The sequence below is a fragment of the Bufo gargarizans genome, chromosome 6 (assembly GCF_014858855.1).
Source record: "Bufo gargarizans isolate SCDJY-AF-19 chromosome 6, ASM1485885v1, whole genome shotgun sequence".
NCBI lineage: Eukaryota > Metazoa > Chordata > Amphibia > Anura > Bufonidae > Bufo > Bufo gargarizans.
In genome coordinates, this window is record NC_058085.1 from 316177889 (window position 1) to 316199814 (window position 21926).

The following is a 21926-nucleotide window of genomic DNA, read 5'->3' on the forward strand; positions in this document are numbered from 1 at the left end:
GGAGCATGGCCAACCACAGCGGCAAATTTATTTTCATTTATTCCAGTTTTCTGGCGTAAATGAAACCAGAAAGCTACAGCAGCTCTGAGCTGTCATAGATTTCTGGTTAGGTGCATGGACTGCAGGTGGATGCGCCCAATTTATAAATAAGGTGCATTCTCTGTCAGCGCAGAGGATATCAAGTCAGGCGCAGAAAGTACCAGTCTTGATAAATGTCCCCTATAGTCTCATGAGAATAGCTTTTTTTTTTTACAGACCATGAGTAAGAGCGCTATGCCATGGAAATGCATTGGCCTAGAAGTCTTACAGGAGATCATGTTTTAATATTTTTTCAATGAATTGCATTTTACTTGATGCTAGATCAATTCTATTATTCTTATTTTTTTATGCAAATTCTGTTCAATTAATACAGCTGACAGCATAGAGCGTAACTGCAAGTTAAGGAAAGGCCTTAGATTTCAAGTCAATTATGGAGCAGTTTCTGTACGCCTGTACCTGAGAGTCACATAACTTGGTTTTATTGAAATTTCTGAAAGTATAACTCAACCAGAATTATACAGACATATAGTTTTGTTGTATTCTCTATTGATTGTTACAGTGTTTACATCCATTGTGCCCTTCTTGTCCCCAGATCTTCAAGTACATTAGCTTCAATAAGACAATGACACAACTTTCATCCACTCTTGCTCGTTGTGCGAAGGATATATTGGGCTTTGCTATCATGTTCTTCATAGTATTTTTTGCCTATGCCCAGCTGGGATATCTTCTGTTTGGAACCCAAGTGGAAAACTTCAGCACGTTTGTAAAGTGCATGTAAGTTAATGCATTAGTAAAGATTTTCTGGCGTAACTTGATCCAAAAACAAGCGTACATGCTTTGCACCATATTTTATTTAAGTATTTAAGACTTTTTTTTGACTCAACAAGTGGGTGTGCCTTGGGGAAAAGACATGGTCTGCTGGAAAGAGGGGTGACTTACAATGTACCAAAATTCTGGTGTAAATAATCCAAATAGGTGGCATAAATGTATACTATTTATCATCCACTTTGATAAATCTGGTGCATTCATAGACTAAGTTTGCACTAGATTAGTAAATCTGCTCTATTGTTTATAAGTATTTGCATAATGGGCATTTTGTTGCATTTCAACAGTCATGTTGGGTATATTCATAGATTTCCACTTATTTTGTGTAAAGATTAAAATCAAGTCAGCTACGTACATAAAGTCATGAGAAAAACAAACCCTCTTTGAATTCTATGGTTTTACGTATGAGGACGTAACAAAAAACATGAGGTGAATACAACACGACAAATTATACTGTGTCATTATTTACTAGGCCAAAATTTCAGATTCTGTGTGTAAAAAATTAAGTACATCCTTACTGCTTTCATAGAAATTAAGAGGGTAAAGTAGCAGTCAGGTGCCCTTGATTATTGATTATCAGCAAGTGTCACCACCTGTATAAAAGTAACAAATGCTCAGAGAAACTAAAAAAAAACAAAAAAAACATCTAAGGCTACATTTCACACAAACGTATTCTGTTTCTGTGTGCGTTCTGTTTTTTGGTCTTGCTTTTTAACTACAGGACCTGTGCACATTGCAGTCATGTACTCCTTTGTATACCAAAATACTCTATATTCAAATGCGAGGTCATCTACCCAATATTTAAAGCTTGTCCACAACTGGGTCACCCAACAAGAGAATGATCCCAACCACACCAGCAAATCTACAACAGAATGGCTGAAAAATAAAAAAAAGTCAAGGTGTTGCAATGGCCCTATCAAAGTCCAGTCCTTAACCCAACCAACATACTGTGGTGGAACCTTAAGACAGCTGTTCATAAATGAAAGCCCACAAACCTCAATGAACTGAAGCAACATTGTAAAGATGATTGGGCCAGAATTCTTCCAGAACGATGTGAGAGACTGATCAAGTAAAAAAAAAATGATCACTTCAAGTTATTGCTGCTAAAGGTGGTTCTATAATGATCCATGGGGTGTACTTAGTTTTTCACACATGGCTTTTCCATTTTGCCTTATTTTTTGTGTTTTTGAATTGAGGCTGTATTTACATAATTTTACGACCTAAGGACCAGATGTTTTATTATGTTCTGATACGTAAAACCATATAATTCAAAGAAGCTGTACTTTGTTTTTCTCATGACACTGTCTACTTTCATATCGACAGAGGGGAGACAGTGTAGGAGACATGAAAAGAGTGGGGATTGGAACTAGGGTCTTCAGGGCTAGATAGAGACCATGGTGATATGGTAAAGCCAAGGGTGACATTGTTTCCCAAGGACCCATCTAGAGGCCGCCCTGGTTGAGACTTGGGAAAATATTGGTGTACAACAGGAACAGAACATTAAAGGGGTGGTCCACTTTCAGCAACACTGTGGGATAACCTAAAATAAATGAGCAGTACTTATCTCGAAGATCCAGCGCTGGTTCTCCCAGCTGGGCTTTACTTACAAGTCTGCAGCAGTCACTGGCTTAAGTGGTGATGTTTGCATGTAGTTGATGTTGCACATGACCGCTGATGTCAGTGACTGGCTGCAGCAGCTATGTGGGTGATGTCATCACAACAGGACAAGTAAACAGACTGCTGGGCACCAATGAAGTAGCAGCACTGGCATGGCAGTTGATTAAATAGGTTTTTATTTTATTTTATTTTATCAATACAATATCCATTTAAAATATAATTTCTTTTTACTCTAGATTCACCCAGTTTAGAATCATTTTAGGAGATTTTGACTATGACGCTATTGACAATGCAAACCGAATTCTAGGACCTATCTACTTTGTCACTTACGTCTTCTTTGTCTTCTTCGTGCTGTTGGTAAGCTTTCTCCATTATTGAAATATCATGGCCATATTGCCAGGATCCCAAATGGACCCAACTGTGCCTATTGTGATTTGGGTGAGCGCTTCTAGAGTAATCAAAGCAACCTTATTTTCAAAGGTTCATACAGTCTTAAAGGGTCATGCATGGAAATGTTTTTTTTAACCAACCAAAGAAAACTTAGAAGAGTTTCTAGGATCAGTATGAAGCAATTTTACTTTGACTTTGGTATAGATATAATTAGAGATGAGCAAAGTTTTTGGAAATTCGATTCGGCTGCTTCAGCGAATTTTACAACAAAATCCGCTTTGTGACAAATTACTTAGTCATGAAGCGCATTTATTTGTAAGTAGTGGGTGCAATGACAGGGAGTGGTGATTGCACCACCCCCGTCATTGTACCCCTCAGATGCCGGGTTCATACATGATCGCATCCCGTCGCAAGCAAATGGATCAGGTATTATTTTTTTTGCACTATTTCAGTTTAAATCGATTCGCTACCGCTAAGAACGAGGAAATCAGGCTTTGCAGCGAATCGTGTACTTCGATTTGCTCATCACTAGATATAATATAAATCTAGAAATAATCTCACCCAAAATATACCTTGCCCCATTATATAATGGAAGTCTCACAAACTGTTTCCGTAGCATAGCCTGTATTTGTAATGTACCACAAATGACCAGTGATATTTAGACTCCGTTTAATGTGCTTTTCTTTGTAGAACATGTTTTTGGCTATCATTAACGACACATATTCCGAAGTGAAAGAAGAACTCTCCAATCAGAAAAATGAACTTCAATTTTCAGACATCTTAAAGCAGGTATGGACAGCGGCAGAATGGGGTCCCTTGGTCTCACCCCCTCCCCATTTTAAAATAATTTAAAGAACATAAACAATCATATAATACTAATACAATTTATACAATTCTCATGAAAACATTTTTGGCAGAACTAGCCGACTATCTAATGTGTATGGGGTGTTCCACCCCTCCCCAGAGACAGAAAGCTGGATTTCAACATGGTGGATCCTTTTCTTTACAAAGGACATAAACCATTGCTAGTTGTATCTGGCAGCAGCTTATATCCCACTCCCTATTGAGAACACATGCAGAGCGATCTTTCAGTCTTCATATTCTTCCTATAGCAGCTAGGTCACCAGTAAAACACCAATACAAACAAAGACAGTTCCTCTCCACCATCCCTCATACTGCAGGACACATCTTGAAACTGTTCGGGATGACACTTCTGAGCTGGAGCAGCGTACTAGTCAGGAGGGGTAGGACATTGGCCCCAGTAGTTCCATGAATGACAGCAGCAGTGTCACTGTATTAGTTAGTCTGTGATGTGCACTGTCTGCCATTACAAGTGGTGCGCCCTATATTGTAGGAGGGTAATGCGCCTTGTGCAACCACATCCGTCTTTGCTCTTTAATCATTTTAAGGGAAATTTCAAAAGCTACTGTAAATGAAACTGGACAGCATTACAGCCAGTATTTTCAACGGAACATGTAGCACAGATAGCCACATTCAACGAATTATTTGGCACAGTAGATCACAACTCGGCAAAATTATAGCTGTCTTCTTCAAAACTCTGATTTTCTGTTTAAATATAATTACCAAGTCACAGAGTAGTCACTGCAAGCCTGCCCATCTCACTTTACAAACCAACTATTTTCCTTCTCCTCTCCTGGTGTATAAACCTCGGCTTCATGAACCCCCTGCTGATGTCAGGACAGGAGAAGTTAATATGGCACATGCACAAGATTTAAGTTGTGCCAGGGATGACATGAAGCAGACAGGAGGATGTCCATCAAAGTCTCTGTGACTCATAAAAACAATTAACATCACGGCAACCCAACTACCATCTGACAGGAGCCCCAGAAAAAGGGTGTGCCCCGAGCGAATAAAGGGTGCACCCTCCTTTCACTGTATGACCCTAGGGAGCAACATCCTCAGCTCTGGCTCCTCCTCATGGAAGTCCCATAGAAATAAATTGAGGGTGCCACACATGCAAAGCTGCTCTTCCTTCATGTCAGAACCCCATTCTAGAAATAGGAGAGGGTCCAAGAGCTAGAGGTGGGATCTGCACGTATCTCACATCTGAGCATTATCCTAGCAGTATAGCATAAATGTTGAGATGGGGAAAGAGCTTTCACAAAGCAGGTTCTAAAAAAGTTACTCACCTTTTTTTCTTTTTTCTTTTTTCTTTTGTAAAGGCGCCCCAGTGTCTTCTTTATATTTATACATTATGTCATTTTTCAGCCTTCAAACTGAAAAGCAAAATCCCAATATGTTCTGTTTTGAAGCCATTAAACATTTGATGAATGCAGCGTCCATTATTTTGCCACCGGTGATTAGACTATATCAGGACCTAATCGTCATTTCTATTATTTTTAGGGTTATAAGAAGACATTAATGAAGCTTAAGCTGAAGAAGGAGCGCATATCAGATGTACAGAAAGCACTGCAGAACGGCTCCAAAGAAATGTCATTTGAAGAGTTCAAGAACAGTCTAAAAGAGTGAGTGCTATGAATACGGCTAGGTGAAGAAGCCCATTATATGGCATGAGTTCTTTACTAGCTCAGTAGTAAGTAGAATGACTTCCCTATATAAAATTATCAATCCTTTACAAAAACTATTAGTGCAACCAGAGACATGAATATATTTTTGTTACCTCCACATGTCCGTGGCTAGAATTACACTAGATCCATCCTTAGTTACAAAGTCTGCTCTAGCATTCAGTATTGGCGACTGAAGATGCTGTCATCTAAAGGTTGTTTCAAGATGTCCTCACTACAGTTCTTTGCAGATGAAGTAATGTAATGCAGTGGACTATGGCAGGATTCAGTGTCACTTTTGCACTGAAATTTTAGCCCATGAATGGTAAGATATTGAGCAAGCCAGGTCCACTCCCTCTGGATTTGTCAGGGGATAGATAAATAGATACAGTCGGGTCCATAAGTATTGGGACATCGACACAATTGTAACATTTTTGACTCTATACACCACCACAATGGATTTGAAATATAAGGAACAAGATGTGCTTTAACTGCAGACTGTCAGCTTTAATTTGAGGATATTTACATCCAAATTAGGTGAACGGTGTAGGAATTAAAACAGTTTGCATATGTGCCTCCCAATTGTTAAGGGACTAAAAGTAATGGGACAATTGGCTTCTCAGCTGTTCCATGGCCAGGTGTGTGTTATTCCCTCATTATTCCAATTACAATTAGCAGATAAAAGGTCCAGAGTTCATTTCAAGTGTGCTATTTGCATTTGGAATCTGTTGCTGTCAACTCTCAAGATGAGATCCAAAGAGCTGTCAGTGAAGCAAGCCATCATTAGGCTGAAAACACAAAACAAACCCATCAGAGACATAGCAAAAACATTAGGCGTGGCCAAAACAACAGTTTGGAACATCCTTAAAAAGAAGGAACGCACAGGTGAGCTCAGCAACACCAAAAGACCTGGAAGACCATGGAAAACAACTGTGGTGGATGACCGAATAATTCTTTCCCTGGTGAAGAAAACACCCTTCACAACAGTTGGCCAGATCAAGAACACTCTCCAGGGGGAAGGTGTGTGTGTGTCAAAATCAACAATCAAGAGAAGACTTCACCAGAGTGAATACAGAGGGTTCACCACAAGATGTAAACCATTGGTGAGCCTCAAAAACAGGAAGGCCAGATTATTACCAAACGACATCTAAAAAAAGCCTTCACAGTTCTGGAACAACATCCTATGGACAGATGAGACCAAGATCAACTTGTACCAGAGTGATGGAAAGAGAGGAGTATGGAGAAGGAAAAGAACTGCTCATGATCCTAAGCATACCACCTCATCAGTGAAGCATGGTCGTGGTAGTGTCATGGGGTGGGCATGTATGGCTGCCAATGGAACTGCTTCTCTTGCTTTATTGATAATGTGACTGCTGACAAAAGCAGCAGGATGAATACTGAAGTGTTTCGGGCAATATTATCTGCTCATATTCAGCCAAATGCTTCAGAACTCATTGGACGGCGCTTCACAGTGCAGATGGACAATGAACCAAAGCATACTGCGAAAGCAACCAACGAGTTTTTTTATGGGAAAGAAGTGGAATGTTACCAAATGGCCAAGTCAATCACCTGACCTGAATCCGAATGAGCATGCATTTCACTTGCTGAAGACAAAACTGAAGGGAAAATGCCCCAATAACAAGCAGGAACTGAAGACAGTGGCAGTAGAGGCCTAGCAGAGCTTAACCAGGGATGAAACCCAGCGTCTGGTTTTGTCTATGTGTTCCAGACTTCAGGATGTAATTGACTGCAAAGGATTTGCAACCAAGTATTAAAAAGTGAAAGTTTGATTGATGATTATTATTCTGTCCCATTACTTTTGGTCCTTTAACAAGTGGGAGGCACATATGCAAACTGTTGTAATTCCTTCTCCGTTCACCTGATTTGGATGTAAATACCCTCAAATTAAAGCTGACAGTCTGCAGGTAAAGCACATCTTGTTTGTTTTATTTCAAATCCATTGTGGTGGTGTATAGAGCCCAAAAAGTTTGAATTGTGTCGATGTCCCAAAATTTATGGACCTGGCTGTAGATAGATAGATACACTGAACAAAAATATAAACACAACACTTTTGGTTTTGCTCCCATTTTTCATGAGCTTAACTCAAAGATCTGAAATATTTTCTACATACACAAAAGACCCATTACTCTCAAATATTGTTCACAAATCTGTCTAAATCTGTGTTAGTGAGCACTTCTCCTTTGCCGAGATAATCCATCCCACCTCACAGGTGTGGCATATCAAGGTGCTGATTAGACAGAACGAATAATGCACAGGTGTGCCTTAGACTACCCACAATAAAAAGCCACTCTGAAATGTGCAGTTTGATCATACAGCACAATGCCACAGATGTCGCAACGTTTGAGGGAGTGTGCAATTGGCATGCTGACTGCAGGAATGTCTACCAGAGCTGTTGCCCGTGCAATGAATGTTGATTTCTCTACCATAAGCCGTCTCCTAAGGCGTTTCAGAGAATTTGGCAGTACATCTGCAATGAGCCAGACCGTGGGTGCAGATATACGGATGCCATTTATGCAGTGGGTCAGGATATGGGTATAATAGTCTATGGTTTTGTTCTTGACACAATTGCAGCGTGCACAAGGTACTATCACAGGGCCCTTTAAGGTGTTGTAACTCACGTACCAGACTAGGAATGCCAGAGTGGTGTAATGTCTGTGTGTGGTTATGGCAATAGTGTTAACGGTGTCTCCTACCTTGGTACAGCTGGACTCCTGGATCCTGGCTCACTTGCAATAAAATGAGTGTTGTGCTAGTAGGAGTAATTGAGGGATTTGGTAGCAGTAATTGAGATCCAGACCTTTGGTAAAGTTCAAACTTGTCTTTACTAGTTGCAGCTTTCATCCAAACAAGGTACATCAATAGTCTTTGGTCCCAGCAGGTATTGGCAATGTGTGGCAGGAATTTGGCTTCTGCGCTGACTATCTTCTGCTGTCTTGGGGACTGACTAGCTGAGGAGGAATATGGCTTCTCCTGGTCTCTGGACTTTGACTCACAGTTATTGTCTCTGGGTATGCTTCTTCCTGTAACTGGAGGTGGCTGCTTGCTTTTACCAGCTGAGGCTGCACGCCTCAGTGTAACGGTCACGTACACACACACACACACAGGGGGGAGGATAGTGACCACTGCCCTCCACCCTCACCCCTGACCCTGGCTACTTGCCTCACAAGTCCTGATGACAGGGGACAACTCGACGGCAGTCCCTAACTTAGGATACATGCGGGAAGGACAGACAAGACAAATAACGAATAGTGAACGGACCAGGTCAAAACCAAGAGGACAACGCAGTACAGAGGGATAAGCAAAGAAAGGTCAGGAGAAGCCGGGGTCATAAATACCAGGAGAGTCAAGAAGTACCAAAGGAGTCCGCAAAGAATAGTCAGGTGGAAGCCGAGGTCAGTATACCAGGAAGGATGCGCAGTACAAGAGGAGCAGGCAAAGGATCGTCAGGGAACAGGATCAGGTAAGTACACAGGTATCCAACAACTGCCAGGAACCTAAATTAACAGGCAACCTGTGGCCAGCAGGCTGCCTGTATTTATAGTGGGGAGTGAGGGTCATGTGATGTGGCCAGCGTCACATGACCGACAGACCAACCAGTCGGCGCTCAAGGCAGACCTAGGAACAGGGAGCCTCCCAGCTAGCAAAGCCGCTCTGGGAACTTGGTCAAACACAGATCCTTGCTCCCGAAGCTAAGCAGCAGGTCTGCGGCTGATGGGAGACCAAGTGCGCCTTCGGCACCCCGTTACACTCAGGCTGGGAATGATGATCAATTGTCTCAGCCGAGACAAGATCCTGGCTTTGGATCCCTATAAAGTTCCTTCCCTCCCCATGAGGCAGGATGTGGGAGCAGCCCACTTTGCTCATAGAGGGGGGACCTAAACTGGAATGAACTATTCCAGTTCAGAAACACTAAACTGACTTTAACTCCTTCCTAACACATTGCTGCCACCTGCTGGAGAACATGAAGAATGACAACAATATACATTTAGCAAGGCTTAGAATGCACATATGTGAGGAAATTATGTGAAATTACACAAGATGACAAGGCAAATACTCTTAACAGGTTGTAGCAGGGTAAAAGAGTTTCGGAACAGAACTCTGGGGTGTTACACATCAAACCGGCCTCACAACCGCAGACCACGTGTAACCACACCAGCCCAGGACCTCCACATCCAGCATGTTCACCTCCATGATCGTTTGAGACCAGTCACCCGGACAGCTGCAGCAACAATTGGTTTGCATAACCAAAGAATTTCTGCACAAACTGTCAGAAACCATCTCAGGGAAACTCATCTGCATGCTCGTTGTCCTCATCGGGGTCTGGACCTGACTGCAGTTCGTTGTCGTAACCGTCTTGAGTGGGCAAATGCTCACATTTGATGGCGTCTGGCACATTGAAGAGGCGTTCTGTTCACAGATGAGTCCCAGTATAGAGCTAAGAAATGGGGGGTCATTCAAAATAAAAGTGGTTCAATACTGACTATAAAGGAGTTAATGGAAGCATTTAGCGCACATATTTGCTCAAACATGTGTCGGGCCCATCTACCAGGCGTCAAGATGGCTTCCGCAGATGGGTCCCTAACACTAAATATACTGCCTCTATTTGGACTTACTTAGCCTACAATATTCAGCGCAGTGTAGAGACCAGCTACCCCCATTTCTTAGCTCTATGGTTTGTATGTATAATGGTGTGCAGCCTTGGGGTTATGGTATGGGCAGGCATATGTTATGGACAACAAACACAGGTGCATTTTATTGATGTCATTTTGAATGCACAGAGATACCATGATGAGTTCCTGAGGCCCATTGTTGTGCCATTAATCCACGACCATCACCTCATGTTGCAGCATGATAATGCACTGCCCCATATTGCAAGGATCTGTACACAATTCCTGGAAGCTGAAAACATCCCAGTTCTTGCATGGCCAGCAGACTCACCGGACATGTCACCCATTGAGCATGTTTGGGATGCTCTGGATCTGCGTATATGACAGCGTGTACCAGTTCCTGCCAATATTTTGCAACTTCGCACAGATATTGGAGCGGAGTGGACTAACATTACACAGGCCACAATCAACTACCTGACCAACTCAATGCAACGGAGATGTGTTGCACTGCATGAGGCAAATGGTGGCCACACCAGATACTGACTGGTTTCCCCCTCGTAAGACAAAACTGTGCACATTTCAGAGTGCTCTTTTATTGTGGGCAGTCTAAGGCACACCTGTGCAATATTCATGCTGTCTAATCAGCACTTTGATATGCCACAGCTGTGAGGTGGGATGGATTATCTCAGCAAAGGAGAAGTGCTCACTAACACAGATTTAGGCCTCTTTCACACTTGCGTTGTCCGGATCCGGAAAAACTCAAGTGTACTGAAAGCATTTGAAGACGGATCCGTCTTTAAAATGCTTTCAGTGTTACTATGGCAGCCAGGACGCTATTAAAGTCCTGGTTGCCATAGTAGTAGTGGGGAGCGGGGGAGCAGTATACTTACCGTCCGTGCGGCTCCCGGGGCGCTCCAGAATGACGTCAGAGCGCCCCATGCGCATGGATGACGTGCCATGTGATCACGTGATCCATGCACTTGGGGCGCCCTGACGTCACTCTGGAGCACCCCAGGAGCCGCACGGACGGTAAGTATGCTGCTCCCCCGCTCCCCACTACACTTTACCATGGCAAACAGGACTTTAGCGTCCCGGCAGCCATGGTAACCATTCAGAAAAAGCTAAACGTCGGATCCGGCAATGCGCCGAAACGACGTTTAGCTTAAGGCCGGATCCGGATCAATGCCTTTCAATGGGCATTAATTCCGGATCCGGCCTTGCGGCAAGTATTCAGGATTTTTGGCCGGAGCAAAAAGCGCAGCATGCTGCGGTATTTTCTCCGGCCAAAAAATGTTCCGTTCCGGAACTGAAGACATCCTGAACAGATTTCACTCCATTCAGAATGCATTAGGATAAAACTAATCAGGATTCTTCCGGCATAGAGCCCCGACGACGGAACTCTATGCCGGAAGAAAAGAACGCAAGTGTGAAAGAGCCCTTAGACAGATTTGTGAACAATATTTGAGAGTAATGGGTCTTTTGTGTATGTAGAAAATGTTTCAGATCTTTGAGTTAAGCTCATGAAAAATGGGAGCAAAACCAAAAGTGTTGCGTTTATATTTTTGTTCAGTGTAGATAGATAGATAAAGATGGATAGATAAAAATAGATAGATATCACTGCTTGAGAAAGGTTCCAGAAGGAGAGCCGAAACGTTGCATCTGGTGAAATAAACACGTATCTATCTTTGGGAAGTGCCGTGGAATTTCCTTTTTCATAGATAGATAGAGATAAAAAGAGAGATATGGATAGATAGAGAGATAGATATAGATAGACCCTATATAAAATAAAGTCAATTAAGTTTATTCAGCAAAAAATAAAATTAAATCATAACATGTTTTTTTATCTATTACATTTGGCAACCTACTGTTTTGTAGGATGGGTCATGATGATCATGAAATTACAGCTGCCTTTTCCAGATTTGACCAGGATGGTAACCGGATTCTGGATGAAGATGAACAGAATAGAATGAGAGATATTCTGGAGAGAAATAGAGTACGTAAAGGATAGGTCTTTGATAAGTATGAAAGAATTCTCTATGCTTCTGTTTTAATGGTAGCAGTTACAGAGCACTCTGTCTACTTCGAAGTAACTAAGGCAAGAAGGATAATCAAAAGTGTGATATAAGTAAACTACATGGTTCTAAAAAAGGGAACACATATCACAGTATGACCAAGTCACTTAGCGCTTATTCAGGAAAAGATATTTATGACTTGAGCCTTGAGCACCGCAGCCTCTTCCTAGACCTTGTGACATCACTGTACATCGGCCACGTGGCTTAGTTGCAGCTCAGCTCCATTCAAGTCAATGGGGCTGAGCTGCAATACCAAATACTGCCACTATACGATGTACTGCGCTATCCTTGGAAAGCTGCTGGGAGCCTGCATCGCTCATCAGATCCACGGAGGCCTTATAACATCTTGGTGCTGGATACCACAGGACACTTTCAGAGGCCTTGTGGAGTCCATGCCTTAATACACTCATCAACATTTAAATTGCAACACCAAGAAGGAAAAGTCATGGAATTATGAAAATCACAGGATTGATAGAAATGTTAATCATATGCAAATTATAAAAAAAAGGAAACAAAAAAAAAGCAAAATATATTGATTTATTCATTATGAAGTATGAGCACCCCACTTACATACCTTAACATGCTATGATTGAGGTTATTAATAATTGTCTGATTGTCATGCAATTATTGACCAATGATATCCCAGATGTGCTCGATGGGAGATAAGTTCGGAGACGCTACAGGCCCTGATACCATGTTTAGGCCATGCAGGCTGCTCACTGTAGCATGAAGCAACATGCGGCCCATCATTGTTCTGTTGAAAAACAGCCCTGGGACATTTTGGAGAAATGGCCACAACACTGGTTCCACGACCAAATCAATGTAACACCGAGCCGTTAATGTACATAAAATGAAGACTAGAGAGGTCTGGCTACTGAACATTATGCCATGCCACACCATAATCCTGCGAGTAGAACTGGTGTGATATTACCTTGTAAAGTCCTCTCCATTGTGTTGCCTGTCTGGTCTATAGCCCAATCCCCAGCTATTATTGCTAGAGATAAGCAGAGTATTTGAAAATTCTATTCTGATGCTTCACCAAATTTTACAAAAAAAATTGCTCCATTACAAATTATTTAATCACAAAGCGCATTTCTTTGAAAGTAGTGGGTACAATGACAGGGAACGGCGATTGCTCTGCTCCCTGTTATTGTACCCCTCAGATGCCGCTTTCATCGCTGATCGCAGCATCTGACATAGGTAAAATCCTACTTACCTCATCCATTTAATCACAAAGAGCCGGCTGCCACCATCTTGATTGAAGATCTATCGCAAAAGATTGTGCTGCCCATGATGACGTTACACGTCACCGAGCACGGGATTTTGAGTGGGATCTTCAATCAAGATGGAGGTGGCTGGCTCTCTGCGATCGAATGGATGAGGTAAGTATGATATATTTTTTTTAATGCTATATCAGGGAAAATCGATTCGCTACTACAAAGGATGAAGAAATTCAGCTTCACGGCGAATCATATTTTCCCGATTCGCTCAATACTAACTGAAACAAAAGTGGACTCATCGCTAAAGAGGACAGACCTCCATTGCTGTCTTGCTGTGCACCTTGAAAACCTTTGAGAGTGGTGGTCTGACGTCAGTGGAACGCCTGTGGCTGGATGTCTGGCTCGTGGCCCAATGTCATGCAAACGTCTTGTGATAGTTTGTGTAAACACTGTTTGCCTCCCTAGACTCAAGACGTGACGTCCAATTTCACTTGCAGTACAGAATGGATCACCATGTGCCTTTTTTCTAATCATACGATCCATCCGTGTAGAGGTTCTCCTCTTTGCACCTCTTGCTTTCCTTCCAGTTTTTTTTTTTTTCAACCACCCGGACACACAACGTTGAACATCTCGGCCTAGACGCATAGCGATCTTCTGGAGTGCTAAACCAAGTCTATCAGTTCAAGGATTCTATCCTTCTCAGTGGCAATAACTGGCCCATTGACAAACAGGAAGCATTGCACAGTCATCCCACACAACTTTATCAGATTTTTGAGGTTTCTGCAGCTAAAAAACTTTGCTTTCAATCTGTCTTTTATAGTCCTTCCACACACGACAGATTGGAGATACAGTAGGTGCTGGAAAATGTGATTGCATATCTTAGTGACACCTGCTACTCCCTCGATTTGCATAACCGTATGACTTGTCCTTCTTAGTGGTGTTCTTGGTCTTTGGGACTTGGAATGTTATGGCTGAATGGTGTACATTTCCTTTACCCATGTTAACGTACCCAGATAAATCCATCATGTTTTACTTGTTTTTTTTATTGATCTAATACACTATTATAATAATTTTTGTTACAGCTGGCTCTGAATGCTGAAATTGAGAACTTGGGTAGATCACAAGGGAACACGGATTTGGACACAGTGGTCAACTTATCAGACTTGAGGAATGACCTGTCCAGCAAGCCAAGCTGGGTTTCACAAGAAGAATTTACAACGTATGAAGCTTTATTAATGTACACAAATAACGCTCAGATAAGAGTACAAATGTGCTACAGTTTGTGCAAAATCTGCTCTCCAAGTATCAATTTCAGGGACCTTGCTTGGGCGAAGAAGCAGGGGGGTGTTTACATACATACGGTACTGTGCACTTTTTTTTTTTGTGCAGGTGTGGAAAAAAAATCTGCAATTAAGAATGTTTTAAAAAATAGTAGAATAGAAACAGGGCCAAGCGACTCAACTATGCAAAAAAACTTAGGAACTGGGGTGAAAAAAATGGCAGCAGGTGCTCAGAAATATTTGGCTGAAACAAAGGGCAGTTTATTCACGTAGGGCTAGAGAGCAGTACAATAAGGAGTATCTGCAGGCAACAGTGAAGTATGGTGGAGGTTCCTTGCAAATTTGGGGCTGCATTTTACCAACCTGAGTTGGACATTTGGTCAGGATTAATGGTGTCCTCAGTGCTGAGATACTTATCCGTCATGCAGTACCATCAGGGAGGAATCTGAATGGCTCCAAATTTATTCTGCAGCAGGACAATGACCCCAAACATTCAGTGTTGTCATTAATATGATCAGCGTAAGGAGGGATAAGAAGCCCTGGAAGTGATGATTTGGTCCAGACATAACCCTGATCTCAACATCACAGAGTCTGCCTGGGGTGACATGAAGAGAGGAAGAGAAGAATATGACCAAGCCTACATCCACAGAAGATCTGTAGTTAGTTCTCCAAGTTGTCTGGAAAAACCTCCCTGCCCAGTTCCTTCAAAAGCACAAGTGTACCTAGAAGAATTGGTGCTGTTACGAAGGAAATGGGTGGTCATACCAAATATTGATATATTGATTGGAATTAGATTTAAGTTTTGTCCAGTTATTTTGTTAATTCATAAAAATAGGTTATAACACTTCTGTTTTTGAAAACAGTCTTACTTTTTAAGCATTTTTCCACACCTGCGTAAAACATTTGCACAATACTGTACATCAATATAGCCGCATTAATGGGTGTGCATTACATGGTATGTACATTGGTTTCTGTGTACACAGTGCATCCATATAGACTACCATACAGAAACGAGTAAACACAGCCTCATCTATTACCACAGTCTGAGGTCACGTATAGAACACACCACTCAGTCGCAGAATTTTATGCACAAAGTGACTCTTATGCTTTGTATCCCCGATAATAATTTTCGGGCTGAGCAATATGCATGAATATTATACTGGTAATCCAGTCAGCTGTAATTTAGTTTTAAGGACATTACTTTGCTTCTTGTTTTGGGGTTTTTGGCTATAGGTTTCACTGGCGCCACAGAAGGTATGGCAGAGAAAATAGAAACGATATAATACCCATAAATTACACCCGTACTATGGTGTGCTAGAGAATCAATTGACTGAGAGATACATGGAGCCTATTGAACACATAAAAAGAACCAGTATCTAACGTGACGTCAGAGATTTCATAAAAATTATAATAGGGAGAAAAAGAAAGAATGAGAATGAAACTGTCCAAACACAAAGCTCCCATGACATGTCTCAGTTGTGGTTATTTTTCAGTGAGCGCAGTTAATAGTTAATAGTGCTGTAGCCATGTATAAGGTAAACCATTCTATAAATAGATAATATAATATAAATAGATAATATAAATAGAAAAGGTTTTTTTTTTTTTTAATTACACAGTTTTTTTTTCTTCGCATACAGTGTTTATTAAAGTTTAGGTACACCTTCACGGTCAACTTTTTTTATGAGTGCATTTTACTCATTTTAAGCAATTTTTTCAATTGGTCTTTATTAAAACGTTTAAGCAGTTTTTGTCCTACAAGGTTTCATTTCAGCCTAGCTGTAGAATGAGTCCTGTCTTGTTCCTGTTCTGACAGCTGGATCTGTAGCCCTAGGTCTGATCTCCTGACGGCTCATAAACACTCATTTAAGCCATAGTCCTATCAGTTTTATTATCATTCAAGCTTAACGAGTGTTTATGAGCGGTCAGGAGATAAGAGATAAAGTCTGTACATAGCCTTAGAACAGGAACATGACGGGACTCGCTCTAAAGCTAGGCTGAAAGTTAACCCTGGAGGTCAAAAATTGCTGGAAATTTGAAATACTGACTAATTGAGAAAAAGATTTTTAACCCATAATGAGTAAAATGTAAACATAAAAAAATTGCATCCGAAGGTGTTCATAGCCTTTAATGGAAAGATAGGCAAGCCCAACATCTATCAGAAACTAAAAAGGTCCTGTAATGTACCGTAAAAATTTGAAAACAAATTCTAATATCCTACTGCTGTTCTGAGTTAGGCCTCATGCACACGACCGTAGGTGTTTTTTCGGTCCACAAATTGCGGATCAGCAAAATACAGATACTGTCTGTGTTGCATCAGCATTTTCTTCAGACCCATTGATGTCAATGGGCCTGTGGTTTGCATTTTGAGGTCAAGAAAAGGACATGTTCTATTCAGGTTCTGATGACAAGGTGTCCCTTTCTCATTTCTGACAGATGCAGTGTTAATATAACAATCTACATAGATGTCGCTACATGATGATATATGAAATAAACCAGCAAATGCCTCATAAACGTGTTACTCATGCTTATGTTCTAGATTTCAGATAAGACTGCAGCAACTTGAAATGTCCATCAGCCGAATAATGAGAAAAGTAGAAACTGTGGAGATGAAATTGGAGACAATGGAAACAAACAAGATAAAGCAGTCGAACCTGACGGATAATCTGCCGAACAATATAGCAAAGGTGAGTTTTGTGGTCATTGACTTCTGAGCTTCTACAAACACACCTGCTCTGATGCCATATACAGCACTAGACAATATACAGCAGGAGTGCTCAAACTGTGGCCTGGGGGCCACATGTGGACCTTGATACCATTCTGTGCCACCCCCAACTATCTGGTAACAGACATGTATGTCTATGTCTGGTGGCTGCTCAAATGTATTTTTCATGTATTCTCCCATTAGATGGGAGTCAAGGAACTGTAAGTAGACATTAGCGGTATATACTGTATTTCCAATATGCCGTAAATACAGTATTTCAGTTGTTAATGCCCCTTTAAATTTTATTTTCCGCCCTTGACGTAGGTTCAGTCTGACAATGTGTCCCCCACCCAGAAAACTTTGTGCACCCCTGATATACAGTAACTGCTGCAACCGCGCACATTTCCGACATGCAGTACTTTTTTGTTCCGTAAAAAATAAAATGATCTCAGACGGAAATGGCTCAAACGTGCATAACTGATGAACGGAAGAACGGAAAATAAACATGGAAAATCGTATTGCCAGGAGTAAATGTTCAGATCAGATGCCATATTGCTAGATTTAAGAGGTTTTCTGAGACAGAGAACCCCTTTTGATACTGCCACAGGGTCCAAGGAACAAAAAACAAAAAAAAACTCTCTTCCCCTCCACTTCCAATCCAAGCTGGACCAGAAACGCGACATGCCATTTATATGCATGTCACTGCTGAGACCACTGATAAGCCTGCAGTGGTGATGTCCACATAGACGACACACCACAATGCTGGAAGTGGAGAAGGGAACTGGGATGCTGGTGATAGGAGCTTGTTTTTTTTTTTTTTTTATCCCTGTACACTGTCTGGCAATATTAAAAGGGGACCCCAATCTCTGAGTAGCCCTTTAAATAGAATATGCAACAAAGGAGAGAAAAGAAAAAAGAATGCGGCACTCACCAAAAATTACTCTTTGCAGCTTTATTCACATAAAAATGTCAGCGTCATGCGGGCAAAACACAGCTAAAAGGCAACAGCCGTTTCGCGCTTGTTGCGCTTTTTCAACAGGCGCGAAACGGCTGTTGCCTTCTAGCTGTGTTTTGCCCGCATGTCGCTGACCTTTTTATGTGAATAAGGCCTCATGCACATGGGCCACTCTGTTTTTTGCGGTCCGCAAAACACGGAAGCAGCCCGTGTGCCTTCCACAATTTGCGGAACGGAATAGGCGGCCCATTGTAGAAATGCCTATTCTTGTCCGCAAAACGGGCAAGAATAGGACATGTTATTTTTTTTTTGCGGGGCCACGGAACGGAGCAATGGATGAGGACAGCACACGGAGTGCTGTCCGCATCTTTTGCGGCCCCATTGAAGTGAATAGGTCCGCACCCAAGCCGCAAAAACTGCGGCTCGGATGCGGACCAGAACAACGGTCGTGTGCATGAGGCCTAAAGCTGCAAAGAGTATTTTTTGGTGAGTGCCGCATTCTTTTCTCTCCTTTGTTGCAAATACTACTTGTTTTTTATGCTGAGCACCACCACTTCTCACAGTCGATCAGTGCAGCACCAAATGAAATCCCACACCTACAGCAGTGCTGACCGTATCCTTTACATATTACTACTTTAAATAGATGATCTGGCCACGTAATAGTTCAACAACCAGGTCCACAGCTCCTTCTGGTGCATTGAAAAGGATCCAATGTAGAGGACCCCAACATCTTTCCCATGACATTCATGTGTCCTATAAGATGTATGACCATTATATTATCTATATGAGGGAACCCTTTTTAAGAGGAGCCATTGACCAGTGCCCAAAATGGCACTCGGCTGACCCCCATATGATACAAAGAAAGGTGATGGTAGCAAGACATCTTAGACTCATGCACATGAACATCTTCCACCTGTGCCATGCATTGGGGAAAGCAAATTGCGGCCCTCAATGCACGTGCACCATCCACGTGGGCGGTGCTGACGGATGCAGACCTATTCAACTTGAATAGGGTCCACGATCTGTCTGCACTGTAAAAAACGGAATATGTTCTATTTTTATGTTCAGTGAGGAGGCAGTGCTTCCGTGGCCTTCCGCTCCATAGCTTTCGTATCCGTGAAACATTGCACACACAGTGCCCGCATATTGCGGGCCGCAATATGGGCGCAGGCAGCACAAACTTATTTTTTTTCCTGTCTTCAGTTCATTGCGGAAATGTAGTGCAATCCATTTCCGTATGTCCGCATGGCTGTTCTGAAAAAAAAAAAAATATTTAATTTGAACATTTCCTATTATTGTCCGCATTGCAGACAAGGATCGAACTGTCCTGCTAGGGGCCAGCTGTTCCGTTCTGCGATTTACGGACTGCAAAACATCCAACGGTCGTGTGCAAGAGCCATTAGGCCCCTTTCACACGGGCGAGTTTTCCGCGCGGGTGCAATGCGTGAGTTGAACGCATTGCACCCGCACTGAATCCCGACCCATTCATTTCTATGGGGCTGTGCACATGAGCGGTGATTTTCACGCATCACTTGTGTGTTGCGTGAAAATCGCAGCATGCTGTATATTGTGCGTTTTTCACGCAACGCAGGCCTCATAGAAGTGAATGGGGCTGCGTGAAAATCGCAAACATCCGCAAGCAAGTGCGGATGCGGTGCGATTTTCACGCACGGTTACTAGGAGACGATCGGGATAGGGACCCGATCTTTATTATTTGCCCTTATAACATGGTTATAAGGGAAAATAATAGCATTCTGAATACAGAATGCATAGTACAATAGGGCTGGAGGGATTAAAAATAAATAAATAATAATTTACCTGGCCTTAATCCACTTGTTCGCGCAGCCGGCATCTCTTCTGTCTTGTTCTGTGAGGAATAGGACCTTTGATGATGTCACTACGTTCATCACATAGCCCGTCACATGATCCATCACCATGGTAAAAGATCATGTGATGGACCATGTGATGAGTGCAGTGATGTCACCACAGGTCCTTTACCCAGGTCCTGAAGAAAGAAGACAGGCGAGATGCTGGCTGCGCGAACAAGTGGATTAAAGTGAGTTAAATTATTATAATTTTTTTTTAACCCCTCCAGCCCTATTGTACTATGCATTCTGTATTCAGATTGTATTATTTTCCCTTATAACATGGTTATAAAGGAAAATAATAGCAATCTACAGAACACCTATCCCAAACCCGAACGTCTGTGAAGAAGTTCGGGTACCAAACATGCCGATTTCTCTCACGCGCGTGCAAAACGCATTACAATGTTTTGCACTCGCGCGGAAAAATTGTGCATGTTCCCACAACGCACCTGAATCTTTTCCCGCAATGCCCGTGTGAAACCAGCCTTACAGTGACATCAAGGCATTTCCATATGAGAAGATTTGGTGTCACGCAATCCTTGAACTTTTTCCTAGGTATCTGCCACCAATCATTCTGTAGGGAGCCTAAAATTAATACATACAATTCAAAACTAGCATTTTACCAGTTAAATTTTTAATCAGGACCTTTTCTTTTATTGAGAAAGATATATTTTTTTATTATTTAAGGAGAAACAATTAAGCTGGGAAGAAATCCATCCAAGCAATCTGGTGAAGGAAGACAAAGAAGGCTGGGAATCTGAGTACAAGCCCAGGAACATCACAGAACCATCGTACAGAAACAGTAACGCCATCTATCCACATACGAATGGCTCACAGAATTCTTTAAATTTCACTTAGAGTCCAAGTTACTTGTTACTTGAGTGTGTGACTTTTACCCATTACCTCTACATTAGAAAGAAAAAAAATTCCTAATCTACTGTAAAGTACCTGTCTGTTCTGTGTTGTGGATCAATATAGTTCTATCTGGATTCGGAATATGACATTAGCAGTCGTCCTGTGCACAGCTTTCTATTACCTTTCACTCCCCCACAACCCTACTGGTTATTCGTGCCTATTTGCTAACTGGTGCGTGTTCACATCTGCATTGAAGGCACCTGTCTAGTAATGGAGTAGGGGCACCAATAGTGTTTGTGTTGTGTATGATGTGGCTTTTTCTACAATTAGGGCTCATGCACACTCCATGCCCATATTGCAATATGCAGGCACCGGCCATGTGCACCCTGCATCACAGATGTGGACCCATTTCATGAATGAGTCCGCAATCCGCAAGGTCCGGAGTGGAACAGAGGCTTGGAACCCCACAGAGTGCTTCCATGGGGTTTCTGTTCGTGCCTCCGCACTGCAAAAAAAAAAAAAAGGTGTGCATGCACTTCTTTTTTTGTGGTGCGGACAGACCAAGGACCTATTCAAGTTGAATCAATCTGGATCCGTCTGCAGAATCTGGACGGATTTTGTCCCGTGCATTGGGGACCCCAAATTGCATGTGTGCATGAGCTCTTAGGCAGATGTGAACAGTGCCTTACCGTTTGGCCACACCAAGTGGAATTTCCACTAAGTATTTTGCTGCATTTTCACAGCATAATCAGCATGCATTACATACACATTTGTTGTGGATTTTACCATTTGCATTGCAAAGAGTGAAATCTGCAGCGGAAAGTTTCAACAGTTTAAAATCTGAACCGTAGGTTAATTTATGATATACGGTAGATTTTTTCCCCCCCCCACTCCATGTAGATGAGATTTGCCAACATCTATGCTTGGCTGACATGAGTGCTGCAGGTTTATGGT

At 42.1% G+C, this 21926-nt stretch overlaps 1 protein-coding gene across 1 annotated transcript in view; it reads left to right on the forward strand.

Moving 5' to 3' along the window:
* Nucleotides 1-20975, forward strand: part of LOC122942175 (polycystic kidney disease 2-like 1 protein) — a 75857-nt gene extending 54882 nt beyond the window's left edge. Inside the window, exons 8-15 of the mRNA XM_044299676.1 lie at nt 632-813; nt 2718-2838; nt 3562-3660; nt 5236-5357; nt 11900-12017; nt 14399-14535; nt 17133-17280; nt 20805-20975. Of these exons, the coding sequence (XP_044155611.1) occupies nt 632-813; nt 2718-2838; nt 3562-3660; nt 5236-5357; nt 11900-12017; nt 14399-14535; nt 17133-17280; nt 20805-20975 (1098 nt within the window). The remainder of the gene's footprint in view (nt 1-631; nt 814-2717; nt 2839-3561; nt 3661-5235; nt 5358-11899; nt 12018-14398; nt 14536-17132; nt 17281-20804) is intronic.
* Nucleotides 20976-21926: the final 951 nt, after the last annotated feature.